The sequence below is a fragment of the Pseudorca crassidens genome, chromosome 3 (assembly GCF_039906515.1).
Source record: "Pseudorca crassidens isolate mPseCra1 chromosome 3, mPseCra1.hap1, whole genome shotgun sequence".
NCBI classification, from domain to species: Eukaryota; Metazoa; Chordata; class Mammalia; order Artiodactyla; family Delphinidae; genus Pseudorca; species Pseudorca crassidens.
Window position 1 is genome coordinate 170,845,829 of NC_090298.1, and position 25,612 is coordinate 170,871,440.

The window sequence follows — 25,612 nt, forward strand, 5'->3', positions numbered from 1 at the left end:
ACTGGAAGGCAAAGTTGTAACCACTGGACCACCAGGAAAGTCCCTGCATGTACCTTTTTGAATTATGCTTTTGTCCAAATATATGCCCAGGAGTGGGATTGCTGGATCATATGGTAGTTCTATTTTTAGTTTTTTAAGGCACCTCCATACTGTTCTCCACAATGGCTGTACCAATTTACATTCCCACCAACAGTGCAGGAGGGTTCCCTTTTCTCCACATCCTCTCCAGCATTTATTGTTTGTAGACTTTTTGATGATGGCCATTCTGACTGGTGTGAGGTGGTATCTCATTGTAATGTTTTGATTTGCATTTCTGTAATAATTGGTGATGTTGAGCATCTTTTCATGTGCCTGTTGGCCATCTGTATATCTTCTTTGGAGAAATGGCTGTTTAGATCTTCTGCCCAATTTTTGATTGGGTTGTGGGTTTTGTTTATTTTTCAATATTTATTCATTTGGCTGCACCAGGTGTTAGTTGTGGCACGTGGGATCTTTGTTGCTGCGTGTGGGATCTTTTTTTTTTAGTTGCAGCATGCAGGATCCTGTAGTTGTGGCATACAGAATCTAGTTCCCTGACCAAGGATTGAACTCAGACCCTCTGCCTTGGGAGTGCAGAGTCTTAACCACTGGACCACCAGGGAAGTCCCGGGTTGTTTTTTTTGTTTGTTTGTTTTTGCGGTACGCGGGCCTCTCACTGTTGTGGCCTCTCCCGTTGCGGAGCACAGGCTCCGGACGCGCAGGCCCAGCGGCCATGGCTCATGGGCCCAGCCGCTCCGCGGCACGTGGGATCCTCCCGGACCGGGGCACGAACCCGTGTCCCCTGCATCGGCAGGCGGACTCCCAACCACTGCGCCACCAGGGAAGCCCCCGGGTTGTTTTTTTGATATTGAGCCTGCATGAGCTGTTTGTGTATTTTGGAAATTAATCACTTGTAGGTCACATTGTTTACAAATATTTTCTCCCAGTCCATAGGTCGTCCTTTCATTTTGTTTATGGTTTCTTTTGCTATGCTAAAGCTTTTAAGTTTAATTAGCTCCCATTTGTTTGTTTTTGCTTTTGTTTCCATTACTCTAGGAGGTGGATCCAAAAAGATACTGCTGTGATTCATGTCAAAGAGTGTTCTGTATGTTTTCCTGTAGGGGTTTCATAGTATCTGGTCTTATATTTAGGTGTTTAATCCATTTTTAGTTTATTTTGTATATGTTAGAGAATGTTCTAATTTCATTCTTTTAGATTTAGCTCTCTAGTCTTCCCAGCACCACTTAGTGAAGAGACTGTCTTTTCTCCACTGTATATCCTTGTCTCATAGACTGACAGTGAGTGCGTGGGTTTATTTCTGGGCTTTCTATGCTGTTCCAGTGCTCTATATGTGTGTTTTTGTGCCAGTACCATACTGTTTTGATGACTGTAGCTTTGTAATACAGTCTGAAGTCATGGAGTGTGTTCTGACTTCAGCTCTTTCTTTCTTTCTCAAGATTGTTCTGGCTATTTGGGATTGTGTTTCCATATGAATTAAAAATTTTTTTGTTCTAGTTCTGTGAAAAATGCCATTGGTAATTTGATAGAGATTGCATTGAATCTGTAGATTGCCTTGGGTAGTACGGTCATTTTAACAATACTGATTCTTCCAATCTAGGAACATGGTATATCTTTCCATATGTTTGTGTCATCTTCAATTTCTTTCATCAGCATCTCATAGTTTTCTGCGTACAGGTCTTTTGCCTCCTTAGGTAGGTTTATTCTTAGGTATTTTACTTTTTTTGATGCAATGGGTTTCCATAATTTTTCTTATATTTCATTGTTAGTGTATAGAAATGCAACAAATTTCTGTATGTTAATTTTGTATCCTGTGACTTTACCAAATTCATTGGTGAACTCTAGTAGTTTTCTGGTAGCATTTTGAGGATTTTGTGTGTATAATATCATGTCATCTGAAAATAGTGACAAGTTTCCCTTTCCAATTTGGATCCCTTTCATTTCTTCTTTTGATTGTTGTAGCTAGGAATTCCAAAACTATGTTGAATAAAACTAAGAATGGGAGTCCTTTTCTTGTTCCTGATCTTAGAGGAATCGCTTTTAGCTTTTCACCCGTAAGTATGATGTTAGCTGTAGGTTTGCCTAATATGGCCTTTATTATGCTGAGGTATGTGATAACTCCCATTTCTGAAGTACATGTGGATCGGTTTCCGTTTTCTCTCTTGCTTTGTAATTTTTGAGTTGCTGTAGGACATTGTCATGACAGCTGGTAGAGGCTTATACTGTCCGTCTTTCTCCAGAGGGTGAGTTGCACGTTCCTTTCGGCAGGTCACTGTGACCCTACATAGCTACACGTCTTGGGAGTGGGACGCAGATGTCTCGGGGGCTATTCTGACAACCCCACCATCTTGTTGCATCTCGTTGCCAGGCTTTGCTCCTACTCATGCCCACCTGCCATGGGTGCCCCAGCTGTGCCCTCATCTGACACCATTTGTCATCCTGTCCTGAGGCGGCAGCCCTGAACTGCAGTGGCCTCCAGGACAGACTGCTCTGGGGGCTACAGTGGAAGGCCTGGCCCCCCACCCCGTGGATCCCTCAGCTGGGGTCTGCCTGCAGTGTGGCTGGTCTCAGGAGGTGACACAGCCTGAGGGCCACAGTGGATCTCGGCAGCCAGCCCAGTCCTGGGTCTGGATCGTCCCTGCCTTGGAACAGTAAGATGCCACATCCTCCTTTGGGCCACCTCGGGTGTAAACTGTTACTTGCACCCAAGAGTCCTCACTGCACAGAAGGAGGGGCCAGGGGTGGGGTGTGAATGCAAGGGGACTCCCCTGGTGCAGAGCCAGCAGGGCCGCTCTGGGGTGCAGCCCCAGGTCCAGAGGGCAGAGCTGACAAGATCCCTGCATGGCTCACTGCAGTGGGGGCCCTGCTGACATCCTCAGAAAGTGCCAGGAGGCTCCCAGGGCTGCACCAGGGCACAGCCCCACTGCGTGGCCATCACCTGCTGGTGGCTCTGCCCACCCTGCCCAGGGTCCCTGATCGCTGCACAGCAGGGGCACAACGGGAGCCCCAGGGTTTTGTGCAGAGGACAGAGGGTCCGGGGAGGGTCCGCAGCCCACGTGGAGGCCCGCGTGATTTGGACGCCCCGAAGGTGAGAAGTCTGTGTCAGGAGATGGCCCCTCCTGTGGGCCCCCTAGCCCAGCTGGCCCCTCTAACGGTGGGGAAACAGATGCAGTGAGAAGGGCCAGGTCTCCAGCTGCCAGGGGCCCATTCTGCTGGGAAGCAGCACGTGGGTCAGGGCCGGTAAGTTTCTTTCCTTTATTTAAAAAAAAACATTTTGGGGTGTGGTGTGAGGACACACCTTCCATGGCTTCGGGGAGGACACAGGCTCCAGGTGGAAGCATGGGGGTGGGGAAGGGACAGTACCTGGGGGTCAGGGAGGGGCTGTGCCCTCCAGCACCTCTGTGCAGAGTGCTCGCTGGGGGCCGGGAGTGGGGCTACAGGATGTGCAGGTGGGCCAGCTGGGATGCGGCCCCCGTGTGTGGCCCGCAGCCTCGCCCTTCCCAGGCAGACAGGGTCTGCCGCCCGTGTCCACAGCTGCAGGGGCTGGGAGGGACCGTCCAGGAGGGCTGGACAGGGATGGTCCTTCACTGGGCCCACAGGCTGGGCCTGGGGCTGGCAGGAAGCTGGCCCGCAGGACCTCGGGAGGGCTTGAGCCCGCATCCTAGGGGTGGGTCAGGGTGGTCTGAGTGTCTCCAGTGAACAGAACAGAGGAATGCAGGACCCAGGCCCGCTAGGGGCCCCGTACGTGGTCTCCTACCAGAGAAACGGGAATCCAAGATGCATTGCCACGTGCAGCTGAAACAAACACGAGGCAACACCCTACACGAATCCTATGGTCGGGCAGCTGGTCAGGCAACCCTGAGCTGCAGGGGCAGCGGGCGGACCCTCGGCTCAGGGCAGGGTCAGGCCGGCCCTGCCCCCCAAGTCCTGAGGGGTTGTCTCCCACTGCCCTGCCCATCCGCCACCTCGGAACAGAGGAGCCCTCCTGGCGCCCGGGACCGAGGCAGGGGGAGCAGCGGGTGTGGCGTGGGATGGGACAGCCTAGGTGTAGAAGATGACCTCAGGGATCTGCCCATCCTCCACGGATGTGCCATTGTTGTTCCCGGCCGCGTAGCAGAAGGTGAAGCACGTCTTGGCCCCAGTCGTGGGCGACTCGTGGGTGACCTTGCGCAGGCCCTTGGTGCCGTAGTGGGAGTCCGGGCCCTGCGGGGTGGGGCCCGGCGGGTCAGGATGGATGTGCTGCGTTGGACAGGGCGCAGGATCCTGACCCGGCGCAGGCAGCAGGCCCTCCATGGCTGCGACGCAGGGTTGCGCGCTCCTAGCCCCACGTCGTCAGAGGTGGGCAATGGACTGGGAGGCAGGGTCCAAGTCGGGGTCCCAGGTACGGCTCAGGGGTCAGGTTCAGGGTTGGGGTCTTGGGTACGGCTCAGGGGTCAGGTTCGGGGTCAGAGTCCCGGGTTTGGCTCAGGGGTCAGGATCAAGTTAGGGGTCGGGGTCCCGGGTACGGCTCAGGGACCAGGGTCAGGGTCTCGGGTTCGGCTCAGGGATCAGGGCTGGGGTCTCGGTCCTGGGTGGGGTGGGGCGTCAGGGGCACGGCTAGGGTTGGGGTCGGGCACACCTTGAGCGTGGCGCAGGCCGTGTAGTTGACATTGGGCAGCACCTCCACCGGCTCCTTGAACATGACTCGGAAGGTGCTGGCGGAGCCGTCACAGCTGAAGCCTGTGTCGTTCTGGCCCAGGACCGTGTTGCTGTCTGTGTGGATGATCTGTGGGCCAAGAGCCAGGCACAGCTAACTCTGGCGCCCCGGCCCCTGTGCCCACCCGCAGAACCCCCAGGAGCCTGGAGCCCAGGGCTGAGCCCCACCTCCAGGCCCTGCAGCGGGGGGGTCCGACCCGTGACCTGCGCGAAGCAGGCCAGTGGCAGGAGTGGGGAGGCATCGTCCTGAGTCCCCCAGACTCCAGAACACTCGTGCCACCTTGGGGGAAACACAAGCAGACCCTCGACTGAGAGGGACGCGGTGGGATGTGGAGGGGCAGGGCCTGGAGGCGAGCGGTACCTGGATGTTCACTTGGTAATCGGTGGGGCCGTGGATTGAGCCATAGAGCCCGAAGCCAACCACGAAGATGCGCTTGTTGACCGAGAACCTGAACCCGTCAGAGGAGGGAGATGCTGAGCTAGCTCGACCGTCCAGCGCCCGCCCCTCCCCACGGAGGACCCCAGCCCCCCAGCCCCCCAACCCCCCCGCCGCTGTGCTCGCTGCCCGCGCCTCCCGGCCCTGCGCCCGGCCCGCACCTACCTGATGCGGTCGCTCGTGCCGCTGTAGCCCCAGCGGCTCTCCACCTGCTGGAAGCGGTTGACGCTGCACTCCTTCCCGCGGAGGCAGCAGCGTGGACGGTCAATGAAGTCCACGCGTGGCTTGGGGTTGACGGTGAAGTGCAGGAAGAGGCTGACCACCTCGCGGTCCACCAGGATGCCCGACTGTGCGGGCCCTGAGGGCACAGGGGCGGGTAGGGAAGGCTGGGCAGACCCCAAGCACGCAGAAGACACTGGAAAGCATGGCACCCAGCCTCTCAACTCCTCAGCATCTTTCTTCTGCAGAACATCACCGGTCCAACCACCCCCGCGGGGGGATGGCCCTTCTGCCACGTTTGGGGAAGGACCCGAAGCAGACATGGGGCCAATGCTCTGAGTTGCTGGCTAATCGGGCAAAATCCCCCTCACTGCCCCAGGCCTCCCCACCTCCACTGGGACCACCCCAGGGGACCACTGCTCTTCCACAGAGCACCTGCCGCCCTGCCCGTCCACCCCGGGCACCTACACAGACAGGGGGGATGCCAGCCCCCAAGAGAGGCCCAGAGTTGGAGAGGAGTCTGGAGGTGGGGGCCTGGATGTAGCCATGAGCTGGTGACAGGGGGCAGCGCGTGGGGCAGACAGGTGGTGCGGAAGGATTGTACATGCCTCTGCCCACCACCTGCACCGGGACAGGGTGCCTGACGCAGGCCTTACGGCACCACCCTTGCTTTACAAGAATCACTCATTCACCCGCTTTGAGCTCATTTCTGCGCAGGTCAGCCACAACCCGGCCCACTGCCCCAACAGCTCACAGGCACACAGGTCTGAGCAACAGGGCAAGAGAGCTCCATGGATCACAAGAGCAAGTTAAGATACAAAAGTGAGCACAGGGCTTCCCCGGGGGTGCACTGGTTAAGAATCGCTTGCCAATGCGGGGAACACGGGTTCGAGCCCTGGTCTGGGAAGATCCCACATGCCGCAGAGCAACTAAGCCCGTGCGCCACAACTACTGAGCCTGCGCTCTAGAGCTTGCGAGCCACAACTACTGAGCCCGCATGCCACAACTACTGAAGCCCACGCGCCTAGAGCCCGTGCTCCACAGCAAGAGAAGCCACCGCAATGAGAAACCTGCGCCACAACCAAGAGTAGCCCCCGCTCAGCACTAGAGAAAGGCCACACACAGCAACAAAGACCCAACACAGCCAAAAATGAATGAATGAATGAATAAACAAATGTGAATACAGATAACCATTTTTTTTTACATCTCTGCATAGAGAATACAGAAAGAAAAATACATCAGACCTCAGTTGTGACACACTGAGCCAGGGGAGTCTTTGGGGGAGTTTTTTCCCAAACTTCTACATTCTTGTAATTTCAAGTGGAACATAAGAAGCAGGAGAATTCTCTACAACACACTGAGTGACAAAGAACTGAAGCCCCGCAGGCCATGCTGCAGAGGGACAAGGCCAGAGGCCCAGCACACAAGCCCTGGACACACACACACTCATCCCAGGCACTTGCAAGCTGAGGGGTGGTGGGCTGTTCTGGCCCGGAGGCCCATCATGGGAGAGTGGCGAGGGGGCCAAGGGTGAGGGGTGGCGCTTCTAGGAGACCTGAGACCCCGGATGATTTGGCGGCCAGGTGACCTATGAGGAGAGTGGTTTCGGGGGTGCAAACGGGGCTGGAGAGGGGTCCAGCAAGGCTCACGCAGATGTCTTAGGCCAAGACAACTCAACACTATAGCTCGGGGCTCTCACCCGGGGCATCCTGCCCCCCAGGGGACACTGGGCAATGTTTGAGGACATCTGTGATCAAGACTGGGGTGCAGGCTTCCCTGGTGGCGCAGTGGTTGAGAGTCTGCCTGCCAATGCAGGGGACACGGGTTCGAGCCCTGGTCCGGGAAGATCCCACATGCCGCGGAGCAACTAAGCCCGTGAGCTACAACTACTGAGCCTGCGCTCTAGAGCCCAAGAGCCACAACTACTGAGCCCGCAAGCCACAACTACTGAAGCCCACGCGCGTAGAGCCCGTGCTCCACAACAAGAGAAGCCACCGCACTGAGAAGCCTGTGCCCATAAGGAAGAGGAGCCCCGCTCGCCGCAACTAGAGAAAGCCAGCGCGCAACAACGAAGACCCAACGCAGCCAAAAATAAATAAATAAACATAAAAAAATAAAGCCCTCATACTGTTAAAGAAAAATGACTAGGGGTGCTCCTGGCATCGAGGGGGTGGGACCAGGGAGGCTGCTCCACACCCCACAGTGCCCAGGACGGCCCCCCCCCAGAGTAGGACCCGGCCCCATGTCTGCAGTGCCCAGGCTGCCTCGGTCACTGCTGTACTGCCAAGGCCAGGTACCCAGGAGGTGCTAAGTATCTGACGGATGAGTGACCCCCAGTGTGGAGACAGCCTCTCAGGCTTCGCCCCAGCACTGAGGGAACACCGTGGACCGCCAGATAAAATGCAGGACACCCAGTCAAGCCTTGATTTCAGATCAAAGAGGGCTGATCTCTAGGATAAGCGTCTCCCAGCTGCTGCACGGGACACACTTACACTAAAAAAAATTGTTTGCTCTTGTTGCTAAATCTGGCAACCCTAAGCCTGGGTGGGAGCAGGGGCAGCACGGACCGGGGAGAGGCAGGACAGCGGTGCACCCGCCACGGGGCTGCATCACGGAGCCCCGTCCAGAACCTTCCAGGCCAGTTTGGCTCCAGGACCGTGGTCGGCACCGGCCATGAGAATGACATGAAGGGGAGGCCCAGGCCCAGGGGAGGGGTCGCCAAGCTGGCCACCGCTGCCGCTGCTGCACATCCCCAAGACCCGAGTGTGCCCCAGCGCGAGAGGCAGGGTCAGGGCCAACCCCACCTGGGCCCAAGCCCAGGCCCGGCAGCAGCGGCCCACAGTCCCAGACACTGCCCACCCTTTCATGGGGCTCGTCAAGGACGTGGGCACCAGAGCCCAGCTCCCAGGACCTGAGCCCCAGACGGGACCCTCAGGGGCCTGGTACATTCAGACACGTGCGTGTGGACACCCGAGACGTGGGGGTGGGAGAGGCTGGGACACGGGAGGGTCGGCATCTGGGGGTCATTCCATCTTCACCCACTTGAGCCAGTCCAGGCTCCCGCATGGACACGGCCAGCACCTGACCCGCTGTGGCCGGGCCGAGGGTCATGGGACTGAGTCACACGCAGCAGGGTCCCTGGGGTCACACCCCTCCTGAGCGTTCCCTCGGCGCCCCATGACCGTTACCTGCAGCAAACTCCTCGATGGTCATCAGCGGGAAGCGGATGAGGGCCAACGCCTTGCCCAGAACCTTCCGCTTGTTCTCAGGCGTCACCTGCAGCTGCTGCCGCTGACACTCAGCCTCAGACCAGCGGACGACAGCGTTGAACAAGCGCACCTCGCGGATGCCCAGGGTGTCCCGCTCCAGCACGGCCACCAGCGTGTCTGCAGGGGAGGGGCCATCAGCGAGCGCCGGCCTCCATGGCCTCGGGGATGACCTCTGACCGGCTCGCGGCCAGGCTGTCCACGGCCCGTGCAGCAGCAAAGTGGGGCAGGCGGCGGGGCCTCGGTGGGACGCATGTGACCACCGAGCCCTCCCCAGCCCTGTGGCCTTACCCAGGTCGATGTCTGTGAAGCCCTCTGCAGTGATGGCGTCGGCCGTGTTCTTGTCGATGTTTTCCAGGCACAGGCTAGCGAGCTGTGGTTCGTCGAAAAGCCTCGCCTGCGGGGGAGAGAGCCTGTCAACACCCAGCCGGATGGACCCTGGCTCCAGACTGGGCACAGATTTCAAGTCCCGGGCACAGATTTCAAATCCTGGGCCGAGGGTCCAGAGGGATCTTCTTTCTTGAGGTTCACAGACTCTCAGTAACCACTGCCTGGGGCGGGGGTCAGGCCTACACCTCAAAAGCTGGGGCGCCTAGAGGTTCAGGCTGGAGGCGGGCCCAGTCGCCCCTTGCAGCAGGCAGGAGCCCGGGGGAGACGGCTGAGAGGACCCGTGGGACGCAGCAGCGCTGTGCTTCTGACCAAGAACTCGCACACGGGGCGGGGGCCGGGGACGGAGAACCTGTGGGGCAGCTCGACGCCCACACCCCTGTGCATCAGTCTCTGCCTAGGGCCTGGCTAGGAGGCTAGGACACCCCATGTGGCTGCAGCTCTCAGCAAATGGCCGGGAGCAGCTGGCCCCCACCCGACCGTCCAGGCTCTGGCCCTTGAGAGCGACTCAGCAGACGGGGCCAAGGCCCAGGTGCCATCTCAGCGAGGGGTCTGTGGAGCCACGATGACACTCGGGCTCTGCCCCGTCCCGCCAGGTTCCCAGCCCCCACAGTGGTCCAGGACCGCCACAGACCGTCAGACCGGACAACCCCAAAGGGTCCCCCTCCAAGAAACCTAGTACAGAACGCCTTTCCCCCCACACCTGAGCTCTGCACAAGGACACCAAAACGCCAACGGGAATCCTTTAGTAAATGACTGTTGTGAGGCCGGCCTGCCAACAAGGTGCACTGCACGAGAGGCGACCAGGGAAACGCCGCGGTGCCACCAGGGGCAGGGACAAGGGCAAGATGAAGTGAGGGAGACACTCACCCGGGCGCAAGAGTTAAGCGGCGCCTAAACTCCGAAATTCCCCCATCCGTCCTCCCCTGCCCCGGCGTCCTTACTCGCACCCACGCACCTGCCTCCTTGCGCAGACCCGGAGCACCTGCTCCCCAGCGGGTCCCGCGCCCTCGCCCCGCCCCGCAGCCCTGCTCGCCCCGCCCCCTGTGGCCTCGCCCCGCACCTGCACACCTGCACCCCCCGTCCCGTACCTGCGTCAGCAGCATGAACGCGTTGTCCGCCCGCAGGTTCTTCTTCAGGAACTCCACGCAGTGGGCCTCGAGCGCGGGCACCGCGTACTTCTTGGCGGTGTACAGCGTGGTCATGACCGTCTCAGGCCCGATCTGAACCTCGTCCGAGTAGAGAAACCTGGAGCGGGGTTGAGGCGGGGGGGGGGGGAGCGGACGGCGGCATGAGGACAGCCGCCCAGCCCCACCCACCGGCCTGGCCCGAGGAACCAACCGAATTAGCATCGGTCGCCCTCTGACCTGTGGATGTGACCCCGCAAAGGCAGTTACCCGGGAAAAGGAGTGCCCACAGGCAAACCCTGGAAACGAGTCTACACAGCAGGTAGGCCTCTGTCCGGCTCCTCCGTGGGCAGCACGGGATTTGCCCCGGGACGCGGAGAGGCTTCCGCACCACCACCCCCCCACCGCCCCGACCCCGCCACAGCCGACTGCCATGCCCGACCACTAACGGGACCAGAAATGCCGGCCGGAATCGCAGATACCGGATGTGTTGACCACTCGCCATCGGGCCGACTCTACATGTGGGTCAGAAGTCAGGGTCGATTACAAAACCACGGGGAGATGGTGAGAAATCACAACCCTGGTCCATCTGGTGGGAGCGCCTCAGAGGCGGCCCTGGGCGCGCAGCTCACCCCTCTACGTCCAGGAGAAATGACGCGTGTTCACAGCAGCGCGATCCACGCGAAACCACCCGAGTGTCCGTCCACGGGCACCATGGACACGGGACTGGGGGCGGGGTAGAGGAGCCCAACCGGGAGCCGCCCAAAGAGCACGTTCCTGGAAGGGGCCCCCCTCTCCTGGGACTCACTCCCCTGAGAATGCACAGGAAGCCCGAACAGCAGCGGCCGGCGGGGTCAGGGACAGGACGGCCACCCATGGCAGCAGTGCGGAGGGGGACCTGGTAATGGGACAGGCCGAGACACGTGCGGGGAGATGGGGGAGCCCTTCACATGCCAGTGGAGATAGTGTCCACCCTCTCGGGGGGGCAGCTTGGTTACCAAAACCCAAGCTGATATGGGGAGAGAGATAGAGACAGAGAGACACAGGGATGGAGCGGGAGACGGAGAGAACAGCCTTCCACCCCACATCTCACCAAGCTTAGACTAAGGCAGGGTTTGGCTTACTGCAACCCGTCACCTGTTTGGGGTCTTGATTTTTTTTACAGATATGACTTTTACATTTTTAAAAATTATGGTAAAATACATATAACATAAAATTTACCATTTTAACCATTTTTATCAGTAGCATTAGGTACGTTCATATTGCTGTGCAACCATCCCCACTATCCATCTCCAGAACTTTCTCATCTTCCCAAACTGAAATTCTGTCCCGACTCCCCCTCCCCCAGCCCCCGGCCCCACCATCTACTTCCTGTCTCTATGGAAGTGACTCCTCTAGGACCTCCTGTGAGTAGGTTCACACTGTATTTGTCCTTTTTCATCTGGCTTATTTCAATAAGCATCATGTCCTCAAGGTCCATCCTTGTTGGAGCAAGCGTCAGAATCCTTTTTTTTTTTTAATTTTAATTAATTTATTTATTTTTGGCTGCGTTGGGTCTTCATTACTGTGCATGGGGTTTCTCTAGTTGTGGCCAGCGGGGGCTATTCTTTGTTGCAGTGCACGGGCTTCTCATTGCAGTGGCTTCTCTTGTTGCAGAGCACGGGCTCTAGGTGCACGGGCTTCAGTAGTTGTGGCACATGGGCTCAGTAGTTGTGGCTCGTGGGCTCTAGAGCGCAGGCTCAGTAGTTGTGGCGCATGGGCCTAGTTGCTCTGTGTGTCCCCGTGTCCCCTGCATTGGCAGGTGGATTCTTAACCACTGCACCGCCAGGGAAGTTGCCAGAATCCTTTATGACATAAACGGGTGCTGAATTTCGTCAAAAGCGTTTCCTGCCATCTATTGAGATGATCGTATGGTTTTTATTCTTCAACCTCTTGATGTGGTGTATCACGCTGATTGATTTGCAGATACTGAAAAATCCTTGCAGCCCTGGAATAAACCCCATTTGATCATTGTGTATGATCCTTTTAATGTGTTACTGAATTCCAGAATCCTTTTGAAGGCTGAGTAATATTCCGGTGTGTGGATGGATCACACCTCGTTCATCCCTCAACTGTTCATGGACACTTGGGGTGTTCCCACCTTTTGGCTGTTGTGAATCAAGCTGCTGTGAACACGGGTGTGCAAATCTCTCTTCGAGCCCCCACCTCTCCCTTCTTTGGGGGATGTACCCAGGAATGGGGTTGCTGGAGCACATAGTGATTCTATGTTTAGCTTTTGAGGATCGTCCACTGTTTCCACAGTGGCTGCCTCATTTCACATTCCCACCAGAAGCACACGAGGGTCCCAATTTCTCCACCTCCTCGAGACAAGTCGTTTTGTTTGTTTGTTTTTTAATAATAGCCACCCTGGTGGGTGTGAAGTGATATCTCCCCTATTTTGTACATAAAGTTTCCTTGGCCCACAGTCCTGCCCACAGTTTACAAATCCTTCCAGGCTGCTTTTGCAATGTCGGCGGGGAGCTGTGGAGACAGAGCCCCTACCCTCCCACCCACCCCGGGGCAGCCTGCGGCCCCTGGTCTGAGGGACCATCTGAAAAGTTGCCTAAAGACAGAGGAGTGAGATTATTCCACAAAGTGCTGTGATCAGCCCACAGGATTCAACACTGTTAGATGGAGCTGAAGGGAACCAGTTTACACCCTGCAGACACCAGAGGAAAAAAGGAGATGACGACACAGTGGGTGGGGAGGGGCGCTCTGAGCACGTGATATGAATGGGACCCGATATGAATGGGAGCAACCAGCCCCGCCCCGCCCGTGGGCCCCGCCCCCGTGGTGCTGAGAGGCAGGTTCACTCCATTTTCTTCCTTATGCTTTCTTTTCTCTTCTTTTCTTCTCACCCTCCCTTTTTCTCTCTCTCTCCCTTTTTTTCTGTGAGCCAATGCCATTTTTATAATCAGAAGGGGAAAAAAAATAAGCTCCACATCTGAAGAGCTGTCTTGACTGTTCGGGATAACCTTTCAAGCCACCCAGACCATTTACACCAGGGTTTCCGGACAGGGGAAGACGGTGCTCCGCGGAGCAGGGAGGTGTATGGGAGTTCCACAGAGCTCGCCGGCCTCCTCCTCGGTGGAGTTGCAATCTGTGGGCGGCACTCCCACCCCCAACATCCACTATATTTGTTTTAAAGTCCTTGAGAAAAAATTTGAAACCCAGGAAGAAAAAATATAGGTGGAATTTAAAATTCTTGCCTCAGGCTATTTCTTCAAAAACTCTTGAAAGGATGAAAACTTAGGGACTCACACACGCTGCAGCGTGGGTGGACCTGGAACCGCCATGCTCAGTGAGAGCAGCAGATGCAGAAGGACACACAGGGTGTGATCCCACTGATGGGAAACGTCCAGAACAGGCAGATCCACAGGGACAGAGAGTGGGTTCCTGGTTGTCAGGAGCTGGGGGAGGGGGACGCCATTCCTTTGGGGGTGATGGAATGTTCTGGAATTAGAGGTGATGGTTGCACACTCTGTAAACATACTAAATGTCATTGAATTGTACACTTCACACGGGTGAGTTGTATGGTATGCAAATTACATCCTGATATTAAAGATACAAAAATGAAAATGGGGGGGGCGTCCAGAGCCCACCCCTCACTGAGGAGGTGAGTTCTAGAAATCTCCAGGGAGCTGGGGGCTCTGGAGGCAATGTCACCAGGGCTCTATTTTTTTTAAACATCAGGTGTGTCTGTCCCTCCCCCCAGGGCGTGAAGGACCTGGAAAATCTTACTTGAGCAGTGCCAGGAAGGCAGCGGGCTCCACGTCCGGCAGCTCGATCTCGGTGGACGTGGTGGCCATTCCCCCGTTGAACATGGCATCAAAGACGGCGCTGCCCACGGCCAGCACGAACCTGGTGTGTCAGAGAAGACCCGGTTACCCTTCGCGAGGCCCACCGGTCCCCACCGCCCGAGCCCGGGGGGCTGTCGGGGCCCCGGGACGTGGAAGGCGAGTGTCCCCGCAGCAGTGACACCCCAGCCAGCACCTGCAGCAGATGCTGTGCCCAGAGCATCCTGCCCTGGATGCTTCCGTTAGGAAGGCCCTGAGGACTGAGAAGGCAGCACGTGTGGATCGGTGGCAACAGAGGCCGGAGAAGCGAAATCGTCTCCCCAGGGGCTGAATGGCTTATGGCAGAGAGCTCATGCCCTCCCCACGCAACTCATTCACTCCCTCCCTCCGTCATTCCCTCCCTCCGTCATTCATTCACTCGCTCATTTGCTCATTCACTCACGGATTCACCCGATCATTCATTCACTCAACCACTCCCTCCCTCCGTCATTCATTCACTCACTCATTCCTTCACTCACTGATTGGCTCACCCACTGATTCATTCATTCATTCACTCCCTCATTCATTCGTCATTCACGCCATCCTTTCATTCATTCATTCAGTGACTCACTCAACCACTCCCTGCCTCCCTCATTCACCCGCTCCTTCATCACTCCCTCCTCGCTCTACACACACGGCCCCCGTGCTGGGGCTGTGGGCACTGAGACCCTGGCCTTGTTGGAGGAAGGCAGCCACGGGTCCACGGTGTGGACAGCCTGACAGCGGGGCAGGAAGGAGAACGCAGGGCTGTGAGGGCGCAGTCAGGAAAGGCCTGGCGGGGTCACCTGCATCGGGCTGAGCCCGTGGGGAAGGGCGTGGAGGCCAAGGGAGCATCCAGACATGGGTGGCCATGGGGGCCTGCAGGTTCTGCCTGGCATCATGCGCCCACTGTGCTGTGCACCCGCGGTCCCCAGGGCCCGCCCCACAGCAGCCTACCCCGGGGCGGCCCTGCAGAGCCCCTGTCCTCTGGGTCTGCAAGGCCCCACATCGCAGCCCCTCTCGGGGTCCCCACGGTGACACACGCAGGGCTCTGAGAGGCCACCCCCTTGCGGAACCGCTGGAGTCGGCAGCCACAGCCCGATTCCCGGCCTCTGCCCAGTGCCCAGGGGACGTTCCCACCGCTCCCAGCGAGCCCCACCCGGGCGGCCCCCTACTCTCCACGAAAAGAACCGCCTCCCACCCACTCCTCCGTCGTGGACTGGTGCTCCCGGCCCCGCCAGGCCCTTGTCTGGTCCCCAGTCTGGCCCGGGGCTCTACGGCACCCCAAAGGCCAGACCAGCGATGGGGGCCAGGTGGGAAACCGAGTGTGAGTGTAGTGGGGTGAACAGTGTCTCCAAAGTCATGTCCATCTGGAACGTCAGGATGGTACCCTGTTTGGAAACGGGGTCTTTGCACATGCCATTTATTAAGATGAGGCCACCCAAATCCGGGCTGGCCCTAATCCAATGACTTATAAAAGGGAAATGTGGACCCAGACACACAGGGAGAGGCTACGTATTGCCGGAGGCAGAGCCTGGAGCCCCAGAAGCCGGAGGAGGCGGGAAGGACCCTCCCGGGAGCCTCTGGAGGGGGCGCGGCCCTGCAGTACCCTGACCTTGGGCTTCTGGATCCCGGAACTGAGAGAGGACAGATCTGTGCGGCTTTGCCCATCCAGCGGCGGTGCTCATGCCCTGTGCTGCCCCACCGCGTCCTCGAAGCCCCGCTCATTCACCACCGCAGCTGGGCCCCTGGAGCCTCACTGCACTTCCCCACGCACACTCTCCATAAATAAAGTGTCTTCCGGTTCCTCCTTTCTTTCTAGATTAAACAAAGCATCTTGATCTCCCGCGGGGAAAACTTTCCCCAACGATTCACTGGCAGGAAGTAAGAGGAGGCCCAACTGGGCCTGTGTGTCTGTGCAGAGCCCCGGATGCCAGGCTGTATGCACCCTCAGTGCCCTCGGCGGACGTGGCGACAAACCCCAGGGCTGGCAAGGCCACTGGGTCGAAGGCGGGCTGAACATCTCCAAGGCTCCTCCACCCACAGCCTCACCCGCCGGCCCCTCGCTCGCCTCCCACCAGGAGTCTTCTACCCTCCCTTATCCATCCATCCTCAAAAACATGACGGTGAACACGGCAAATCAAAGCCACCATGAGACACCACCTCACCCCCACTAGGAAACGCCAGCTAGGATAGAAAATCCGGACAATGACTGGAGTTGCTGCGGATGTGGAGAGATCAGAGCCCTTGTGCAGGGCGGGTGGGGACATAAAGGGTGCAGCAGCGCTGGATGGCAGGCCAGTGGGTTCATCGGAGGGTTCAACGTGGAGTTACCGTCTGACCCGGCAGTTCCACTCCTAAGTTGCGTACCCGAGAGAAACGAACACACACGTCCACATAAAACCTGTGCACAAGTGCTCACAGAGACACGATTCACAGACAGCCAAAGGCATCTGTCCAATATCAATGGACAGATGCCGGATGAACACAGTGTGGTCCCTCCATACATACAAGGAATGTTAGTTACCTTAAGAAGAAGGAAATTCCGACACATGTTACAGAGTGGATGGACCTTGGGGACGTGATGCTCAGTGAGACAAGCCAGACACAGAAGGACACACACTGTCTGATTCCACTCACAGGAGGTCCCTGGGGGAGTCAGATCCACAGAGACAGGAAGTAGACGGTGGGGCCAGGGGTTGCGGGCTGGGGGCTGGGGGACGGGGAGTCAGTATTTCATGGGGACAGAGCTTCAGTTTGGGGAGATGAGAAAGTTATGGAGATGATGGTAGGGATCACTGCAAACAATGTGAATGTGCTTAATGCCACTGAACTGTGCGCTTAAAAAGGGTAAAGAGGGTGAACTTTATGGTATGTGTATTTTACCACAATTTAAAAATTTTAAAAAAAAGAAAGAATGACATACTACCCTGAAGGGGCAGGGAAGAAGCGGCCAGCTAAGTAGCTTTGGGAAACAGGTTAAAGGCTAAAAGAACTGCATACAAATACTGTGCTTTACTTAGTAAAAGTATTTTTCACAGGAGAGGGTTAGCAGCTCTGAAACTACTCTACATATCTAGGTTTGTGCTACCAAGTAGACGTGTGCAGAATGAGAGCCAGGGTCCTCATCGTGGGAGAAAACAGTTATAGATGGGGGGGGCTGGAATAAATTCTGGAGGGCTGAACCGAAATCAGAGCGATCAAGATGATCTCGTGGCTTTTAGACAGGTAGCTGGATGGTGGATGGATGGACAGATGGACAGACGGGTGGAGAGACACAAATAAACAGAGACATGTGTGTGTTGGTACATTTCCTCACCCTACCTGCTAAAAAGGTCTCTAAACAACAACACCCCAGCAGCAGCGGGCACACCCAGCACCCAAGTCTTGGTTTCTAAATACCATTTTCCACTAAAACGAACCAGAGCTCCTTGGAGAAATGGCTGACTGCAGGGCTGGGGCAGGGGAAGGACAAGACGAGCTTGGAGTATCTTGTGGCGCCAGAAAGTAAAAACACGCTCCAACATGACAGGGAAATGTTGAACGGACACAGGAGCCAAATCTGGGACGATACGAACAACAAAATAATGTTCGTGTCGGATGATGACCCCCAGGATAAAATCAATATCCATGAGTCCATGATGAAATAAATATATAACTGAAGAAATGGATGAGTAAGGGAGAAGGGACAGCTCTTCCTTTTAGAACCCCAGTTAACAAATGCAGAGGGAGTTACGGAAATAGGAAATCACCATATGGCAGGTGCTAGAGTAAATAACTCTTTCCAGCAGGAACCACCATACACCAGCGGGCAAAGCAGGAGGGGGAAATGGGATGTCTGTACAGTCCCAAAGTATCCCTCGGGAAGGGTGATTTACAAGGAGACGGTGGTGACATCCAGTGGAGAAATCTACCCCATGACCAAGGCTCACGTCACCAGAGGTGGGACAGATGGATGTCACGGGCTCAGAAGTTTTACATTCAAACACACAAAGGGAATGAAAGGAGAAGGACGGGGAAAGACATGCCTTGCATTCGGAAACCACCAGACAGCTGGAGCGGCTACACAGATATCAGACAAGACAGACGTGACGATGAGGAGTATTACTGAACAATGGACGTTTCATGTGAACAGAGGGTCAGTACATGGGGACAGGTAACAGTACAAATGAATACACAACAGAGTCCCAAACTACACGAAGCAGAAACTGACTGTCAAAGGAGAAAGAGGCAATCCCACAATTATCGTTGGAGGTTCTGATGCCTCACTCTCCACAACTGACAGAACGGCCAGACAAAATCGGCAAGAATACAGAAGACTGAACAGTGCTGCCAAGCGACCTTTACGGAACCCTCAGCCCAACGACGGCAGAATGCACGCTCTTAGGCGCAATGGCACATTCTCCAGGACAGACCACATGCAAGGCCAAACAAAGATACTCAGAGGCACTGAAAGCAGTCAAAGCATGTTCTCCAAAGAGAGGAATTAAACTCCGTACCAACAACAGAAAGACCTCTGAGAAATCCGCAAATATTTGGAAATGAAACAACACTTCTAAGTAACCCATGGGTCAGAGAAGGAACACAAGGGAAATTAGAAAAGATCTTAACTGGAACAAAAATGCAAACACGGCGCATCAAAATGTAAGGGATGCAGCTAAAACAGTGCTTAGAAGTAAACATTATATACGTATTAAATAAAGATCTAAAATCAGCAAGGTGAGCTTCCAGTAATTCCCTGGCGGTCCAGTGGTTAGGACTTGGCGCTCTCACTGCCGGGGCCTGGGTTCAATCCCTGGTCGAGGAACTAAGATCCCACAAGCCGTGTGTGGCATGACCAAAAAATAATTAATTAATTTAAAAAATTAAATCAGCAAGGTAAGCTTCCATCTCAAGAATCTAGAAAATGAAGAGCAAATCGAGCCCAAAGAATGAAGAAAATAATAAAAGTGAGAGGAGGAATTAATGAAACTGGGAATGGGAAAATAGAGACAATACAATGAAACCTAAAGGTCACTCTTTGGGGGTGGGGGGCGGGGAAATCAACAATTGCTAGAACTTTAGCTAGACTGACCAAGAGAAAAAAACACAGATTACCAAAATCAGGAATGAAAAAGGGAACGTTACTACAGACCCTATAGGTGCTAAAAGAACTTTGAAACAACTTTATGCCAACAACTTAGGACAACTTAGAGGAAATGGACGACTTCCTGGAAAGACTTCCTGCCAACACTCACTGGTGAAGAGAAAATCTAAACAAACACATAACAAGTAAGTGAACTACTCATTAATAACCTTCCGGAACTTCCCTGGTGGCGCAGTGGTTAAGAATCCGCCGGCCAATGCAGGGAACACGGGTTCGAGCCCTGGTCCGGGAAGATCCCACATGCCGCGTAGCAACTAAGCCCGTGCACCACAACTACTGAGCCCGCGTGTCACAACTACTGCAGCCCACGTGCCTAGAGCCTGTGCTCTGCAACAAAGAGAAGCCACCACAAGAAGCCCGCACACTGCAACGAAGAGCAGCCCCACCTCGCCGCAACTAGAGAAAGCCTGTGCACAGCAACAAAGACCCAAAGCAGCCAATTAAAAAAAAAAAAAAAAATCTTCCCACTGGGACTTCCCTGGTGGTGCAGTGGATAGGACTCTGCGCTCCCAATGCAGGGGGACCGGGTTCAATCCCTGATCAGGGAACTAGATCCCACATGCATGCCACAACTAAGGAGCCCACCTGCCGCAACTGAGGAGCCCTCAAGCCGCAACTAAGGAGCCCGCCTGCTGCAACGAAGACCTGGTGAGACCAAATAAATAAATAAATATTTTTAAAAATCTTCCCACACAGAAAAGCCCATTCCCAGAAGAAATAATACCAACCCCATGCAAACTCTTCCAGAAAGGAGAGGGGGAGGGAATATTTCCCAACTCACCTATGAGGCCAAAGACACTCTGGAACCCTCGGGCACCAGTGGGGGGTGGGGAATGGGGAGGCCACTTTGGAAACCAGTTTGGCAGTTTCTTAAAATGTCACATTACCCTGTAATTCCAACATGCGACCCCTAGGTAGTCACCCAAGAGAAAAGGAGCAGTTCTTCCACAGGCATATTTCCACACGAATGTGGAATGTTCATGGCAGTATGATTCCTCGTAATGAAAAGCTGGAAATAACCCATATAACCCGTATGCCCATCGACTGGTGAGTGGACAAGGCATGGTCCATCCATGCAATGGAATTCAGCAGTAACGTGAATTGCTTTAGCAATACAAAGAAATGAACTGCCGATACAACGGTGTGGATGGACCTTATAAACAGCACACTCAGTGAAAGAAGCCAGACCAAAGCCCACACATTCTATCATTCTAATTCTATGAAATTTCTGCAAACAGCAAAACTAGAGAGAAAGAAGGAGGTCAGTGATTGCCCAGGGATCAGGGTGGGAGTGGGGAAAGGGGCTTCTGGGGGTGACAAAAGTGCTCCCAAACTGGGCTATGGCAGTTGTCACACAAATGCATAATTTTCTACATGGCCAATTGTCAGATCAAACAAACCAAAATCCATTAAAAGCACTCGATAACATCCCATGCCCACACTTCATGGAAACTCTTAGTGAACAAGGGATGGAAAGAAACTTGTTACTGTATTAAAAAGGATTTGTCAGAAACCAGTATCAACGATCACATTGAACTGTGAAAAACACCTCTGTTACGGAACAATGCCCCTGGTGGTCAGAAATGCAATCAGAACAGAAAAAATGAGGCAGAAATATGAGAGAGAATGAGAAATTAATTGCCCATAACGTGACTGTCTCACTTAAAACTCTAAATTCAGGGCTTATTTAAATCTAAATTAAAATTAAGGTAAATAAAAGATTCAGTTTGGGAATTCCCTGGTGGTCCAGTGGTTAGGATTCTTCGCCTTCACTGCCGAGGGCGCAGGTTCAACCACTGGTTGGGGAACTAAGATCCCACAAGCCACGCAGTGTGTCCGAAAAAACAAAACCAAAAAAAAGGATTCAGTTCCTCAGTTGCAAGAGCCACAATTCAAGTGCTCAGCAGCCACAAGTGATTAGTGGCCAGGACTGGAGCGCATAGATCTAGAGCAATCCCAACATCACAGAAAAGTCTACTGGACAGTGCCAGACCACAGAATCAGTGGAGCAATTATTAATGCTAAGAAGGGTTCAGAAAGAAATCGTTCAAATAGATAAAAATAAATGCGCAAAAAATCTACAGCTTCCCAGCAAGAACCAACTAGAAAAAATACAATGGAGAAATTACTCACAACAGAGAAAAAACAAACAAAAACTAACCAGAAACTTAGCAATATACGTGCAAGACCTATTTGAATAAACTACAAAACTTCCCTAAGGTTTCACAAAAATGCCCTGGATAAACACGTTCCCAGATATATTTTGTATTCTAAACTGTCAGCTCTCCCAACCTGTATCTTTGCAAAGACCAATCCCTCCAGGCAATTCCTTTAGCATTTGATAAATTGATTCTAAAGATCATAAGGAACCACTGAGGCAGAGGCTGGTCAACTACAGCCCTGGGACTCAATCTGGCCCACCGCTTGTTTTTGTAAATAAAGTTTTATTGGCACACAGCCACACCCATTCATTTCTGTCTTAATGCATTTGTGTTGCTATGCCAGAATTAAGCAGTTGGGACAGAGACCGTGTGGCCTGCTGATACTATATACTATTTGGCTCTTTACAAAACTTTGCTGGTGCAAATTTACCTGAAGGTAAGTCCCACAGGGAAAGAGATGTCTTCTGTCAGCACTGTTTCAATGACTGTTGGATGCAGGGAGGGACAGATGGATGGATGATTGATTCTGGAAGAGTTAAGTGTGTGAGACGAGCTGAAAAAAGTCTTGACAAGGAGTAAAACTGGGAAGAACAGCCACGCAGTTCTCAAAACCCACCATAAAGCCACAGTCATCAAAAAACGTGTTATTGGGCTAAGCACACACAGATCGATGAAGGAGAAGGGACCCCAGACACAGACTGCTCCACTTCTGGGACTTCTCTGCACTGCTAAGTTTTCCGTGATAGATGAATAAAGGTATTTTAGATATTAACGTGGGACCACCCGATTTGTGCACAGTGCTACCCTGAAGATGCTCGGTATTTCCTCAGAGGGAGCCCCGCGAGCGCGAGCGTAGACAGTGGACTCACAGGTTTCCTGAGCACCTGCCGTGCCAGGCATTTTCCTGGGCCTAGCAGGAGGGAGAGAAGCAAAACCCTGGGGCGGTCCAGTGGCGGGGACTCCGCGCTTCCACTGCCAGGTGCCGGGGTTCAATCCCTGGTTGGGGAACTAAGATCCCTCAAGCTGTGACTCAGCCAAAAAAAAAAAAAAAATCCTGCTCACAGGAAGCCAATGACGGCAGTCGCAGAGAAAGTTAGGAGGAGAAAGCTGTCAAAACGCCGTGCAGGGCGAGGGGGTGGGGCTAAGGCGACTGGGGGCGTGGGGCAGGGGGAGGCTCCGAGTGAGGTACGAACTTGTCCAGGTGCCATCACTCATGCCAGGCCCTCCTGTGTCCCACCCCCCGGGTCACCCTGTACCCAGAATTCACAGCCCCAGCCTGAGACCACCCCAAGCCTGGGTCCTGGGAAATGGTGGGTCCAGACCCCATGGCCTTCCTCAAAGTTAGCACGAGCCCCTCCCCGGCTGGGCCCTGCTCCCCAGTCACCAGCTCAGGATGCTCTCCGCCCCAGGCCCGCATCCAGGATGCCACGTGGCTTTCACTTGTGTCCTCAGGCTCCTCCCAGGACTGGCTGGCGTCCTGCAGCATGGCCCCAAGCTGGGTTTATCTGGTATTTTCTCCGATAGGACCAGGTGTACTGGTTTCCTGGGGCTGCTCTAACAAATTACTGCAAATTGCGTGACTTGAAAGAACAGGAATTTCCTCTCTCACGTTCTGGAGGCCGCATGTCCAAGGTCAGTGTGTCCCAGGGCTGTGCTGCCCCCGGAGGGTCCCGGGGAGGGTCCCCCTCTTGCCTCTTCCAGCTTCTGGGGTCCCAGGTGTCCTGGGCTTGCGGCCGTGTGTCCTTCCCATCTCTGCCTCTGTTGTCACATGGCCGTCTTCTCTCGGTCTCTCGGTCTCTCCTCTGTCTCTCGTAAGGATACTTGTTGGATTTAGGGCCCGTTCAGATAATCCAGGATGATCTCTTCTTGAAACTCTTAATCACATCTACAAAGACCCTTTTTCCAAATAAGGTCCCGTTCACAGGTTCTGGGTGTCAGGATGTGGACACACCTTGTTGGGGGCCACCATTCAACCCACTACACTGGGGTTAAGGGTTTGGGGTGGAGCACACTGAGGTGAGGTGCCCTTCTCATTGATTCCTTCTAGGGGGACCCTGACACCCCCAGGACATCACCCTGAGGTCGACCTTGACCACCTGGCTGAGGTGGCATCTGCCGGGTTCCCCCAAGGTGGGATTCCAATCTACTCTTTACAAGCAAGTCCCCAAATCCAGCCCACCTGGGACAGAGGCGGGAGTTAGGTCCAGCCCGGGAGCATGGCGCACGGTATTAGGAATTTTCCCCACTCCTGTCTGTGTTCCATCAGTGAGGCTGCGAGGTGTTTCCTTTATGCGTTGGGTCACATCCTCACCTGCATTTTAAGCCAGCCTGTATGGAGGATGAGCCCCAGGCCACTGTGATAAGGACCTGGTTGGGTCACAGGGTCCACCCTCCCTGTGGCCCTGGGAAGGAGGTGTCTGAGTGGTCAGTCCCAGGTCCTGGGGGGTGGGGGGGAACTGAGGCTCAGCAGAGCCCAGGGTCACTCACGGTACAGTCATCTACCTGATCGCTACAGGTAAAATGTCAACAATGCATATGAAATAACAACCCAAAGGCTGAAAAGACAAAGAACCAGAACCTTTGATCTGGGAGGTCCACACAGCAGGAATGTGGGACAAGAAAGGCATGACGGAGGCTGGGGGCTCACAGGTGACACATCAACTGGCCCCCTACTCACAGCTTGCGGGAGAGGTGGGAGGGCCACAACACACACACACAGGGCACGGAGGTACTGGGGACCGCATCACGGGCCTGGAAGCTTCCTTGGACAGGAATCTAGACCCAGTTGTGTATAAATAACCAAAAACAGCCAGAAAGAGGAATCTCGAAGGCACAAGTCAAATAAAGGCCACACGTCAGAAAGGTGGGGAGGACCCTCACAGCAGGTTGGGGGACACTCCAGGCAGAGTGGTGAGAACCCCTGCAGCCCCCCTCCCCAGACAGAACCCTCCCCAGCACCCCCCAGCGAGCAGGGGCAGAGGAACCAGCAGTGGGCAGGACGCTGTCTGACATCACTCCCACCCTACCCAAGAGTCTGGGTGCTGCACCCTGGAGACTGGCAGAGGGATGGGGCCTGGACCAACACCCCCCCGCCTTTCGAAAGGAGGCCTGTGGGATGGGGCGTCACAGAGCTGGGTGATCGCAGAGCTGGGAGTCACTGGGGGTCCTGGGTTCACAAGGTGGGAGTCTGGTGGGGCTCTGGGGGCCTCAGCCCCAGAAGGATGGGGCACTTGGGGGAGGAGGTCACTGGGGCAGGAAGGAGGAAATGGAGGGAGATGGTAGTGTCTGGGGGTCCTCGGGCTGGCCAGGCTGGGGGTTGCGGGGTCTGGGGAGCCTGGCAGGGGCTGAGGGGTCACAGGGATGCTGGGGGTGGAAGAGGTCACTGGGTCTGGGAGATCCTGGCCAAGGTGGCAGGGTCAGGGGTCACAGAGCCAGGAGACGCTGATGAGAGTGGAGGGGCAGGGGTCGCAGGACCAGAATACGGCCAGTATCTGGAAGTACGAGTGGAAGGGGGCCTGGCAGGGTCACAGGGCCTAGGGGTGCTAGGGCCCGGGGATGGTGGTTACTGGAAACAGCAGAGTCCCAGGGATGGTGGGTGTCCCGGGGTGAGGGCAGGTCCCTGAGACCAGCAGGGGTTCCAAGAATAACGGGTTGGGTCCTGGGACGACGGGGTCCTGAGGGTGGTGGGGCCCCGGGAACGGCAGGGGTTCCAAGAAGGTTGGGTCCTGGGGGATGACTAGGTCCCCGGGGATGGCGGGTACCCCCGGCGGGGGGGAGGGGTGGCGGGATCTCAGGGATGGCTGAGCCCCGGGGGCTGGCGGGGTCTGGGCCCGGGGATGCTGGGTCCCCGGGGGCGGCGTGTCCCGGGACGGCGGCCCACCTGTGCGCCGGGATGCGCTGCGCGCCGAGCCCCTTGCCCACCAGGAAGTGCACGTCGCAGAGCACCTCGTTGTTGAAGAGGAAGGCGAAGCGCTCCTTCACCGTGGGCTTGGTGGCCTGCCAGTTGTAGACGGGCTCGCGCAGCAGCGCCCCCGCCCCCGGCTCCTCGGCCGCCCGCTCCCCGCCCGCAGCGGCCTGCGCGCCCGGCCCCGGCCCCGACACCGACACCGGCGGGGGCGGCCCGGGGGCGGCGGGGGCCGGGGCGGCGGCGGCAGCGGCGGCGGCTGCGTTGCCGGGGGCCGGGGCGGCGTTGGCGCTGGGCCCGGGGCCGCCCCCCGCGCCCGGGCCGACCCCCGGCGGGCACGACGCGCGCCCGCCGCTCCCACCCGCCGCCATCTTGTCGGT

General features: G+C 55.7%; 1 protein-coding gene and 1 long non-coding RNA gene across 3 annotated transcripts; one reads left to right on the forward strand and one right to left on the reverse strand.

The window, feature by feature from the left end:
- Positions 1-3,277: 3,277 nt before the first annotated feature.
- Positions 3,278-25,612, reverse strand: BTBD2 (BTB domain containing 2). Of its 2 annotated transcripts, XM_067734363.1 has the most exons (10): positions 25,209-25,603; positions 21,759-21,854; positions 13,947-14,066; positions 10,131-10,287; positions 8,944-9,049; positions 8,575-8,772; positions 5,333-5,582; positions 5,093-5,180; positions 4,655-4,801; positions 3,278-4,239 (listed from the first exon to the last, which is right to left on the reverse strand). In XM_067734363.1, the coding sequence occupies exons 1-10, from the start codon at positions 25,601-25,603 to the stop codon at positions 4,078-4,080; spliced, it is 1,719 nt and encodes a 572-aa protein (XP_067590464.1). In that variant the 3' UTR covers positions 3,278-4,077. The 2 variants fall into 2 exon arrangements, with proteins under 2 accessions (XP_067590464.1, XP_067590465.1); XM_067734364.1 differs by lacking the exon at positions 21,759-21,854 and having other exon boundaries at positions 5,333-5,525; positions 25,209-25,612.
- LOC137222712 (uncharacterized) lies at positions 10,284-18,112 on the forward strand. The gene is made up of 2 exons (XR_010942563.1): positions 10,284-10,488; positions 13,921-18,112. It is a non-coding gene; the product is annotated as an uncharacterized lncRNA (long non-coding RNA).

Bases quoted from the DNA above. Each gene is read 5' to 3' on its own strand.
- BTBD2 (XM_067734363.1), bottom strand. From the start codon at position 25,603: ATGGCGGCGGGTGGGAGCGGCGGGCGCGCGTCGTGCCCGCCGGGGGTC. The intron at 14,067-21,758 runs GTAAATTTGCAC...CTGACACACCAG, and splicing joins CCTGTGGGACTTACCTTCAG to GTTCGTGCTGGCCGTGGGCA. The intron at 4,802-5,092 runs GTACCGCTCGCC...CTTGGCCCACAG, and splicing joins ATTACCAAGTGAACATCCAG to ATCATCCACACAGACAGCAA.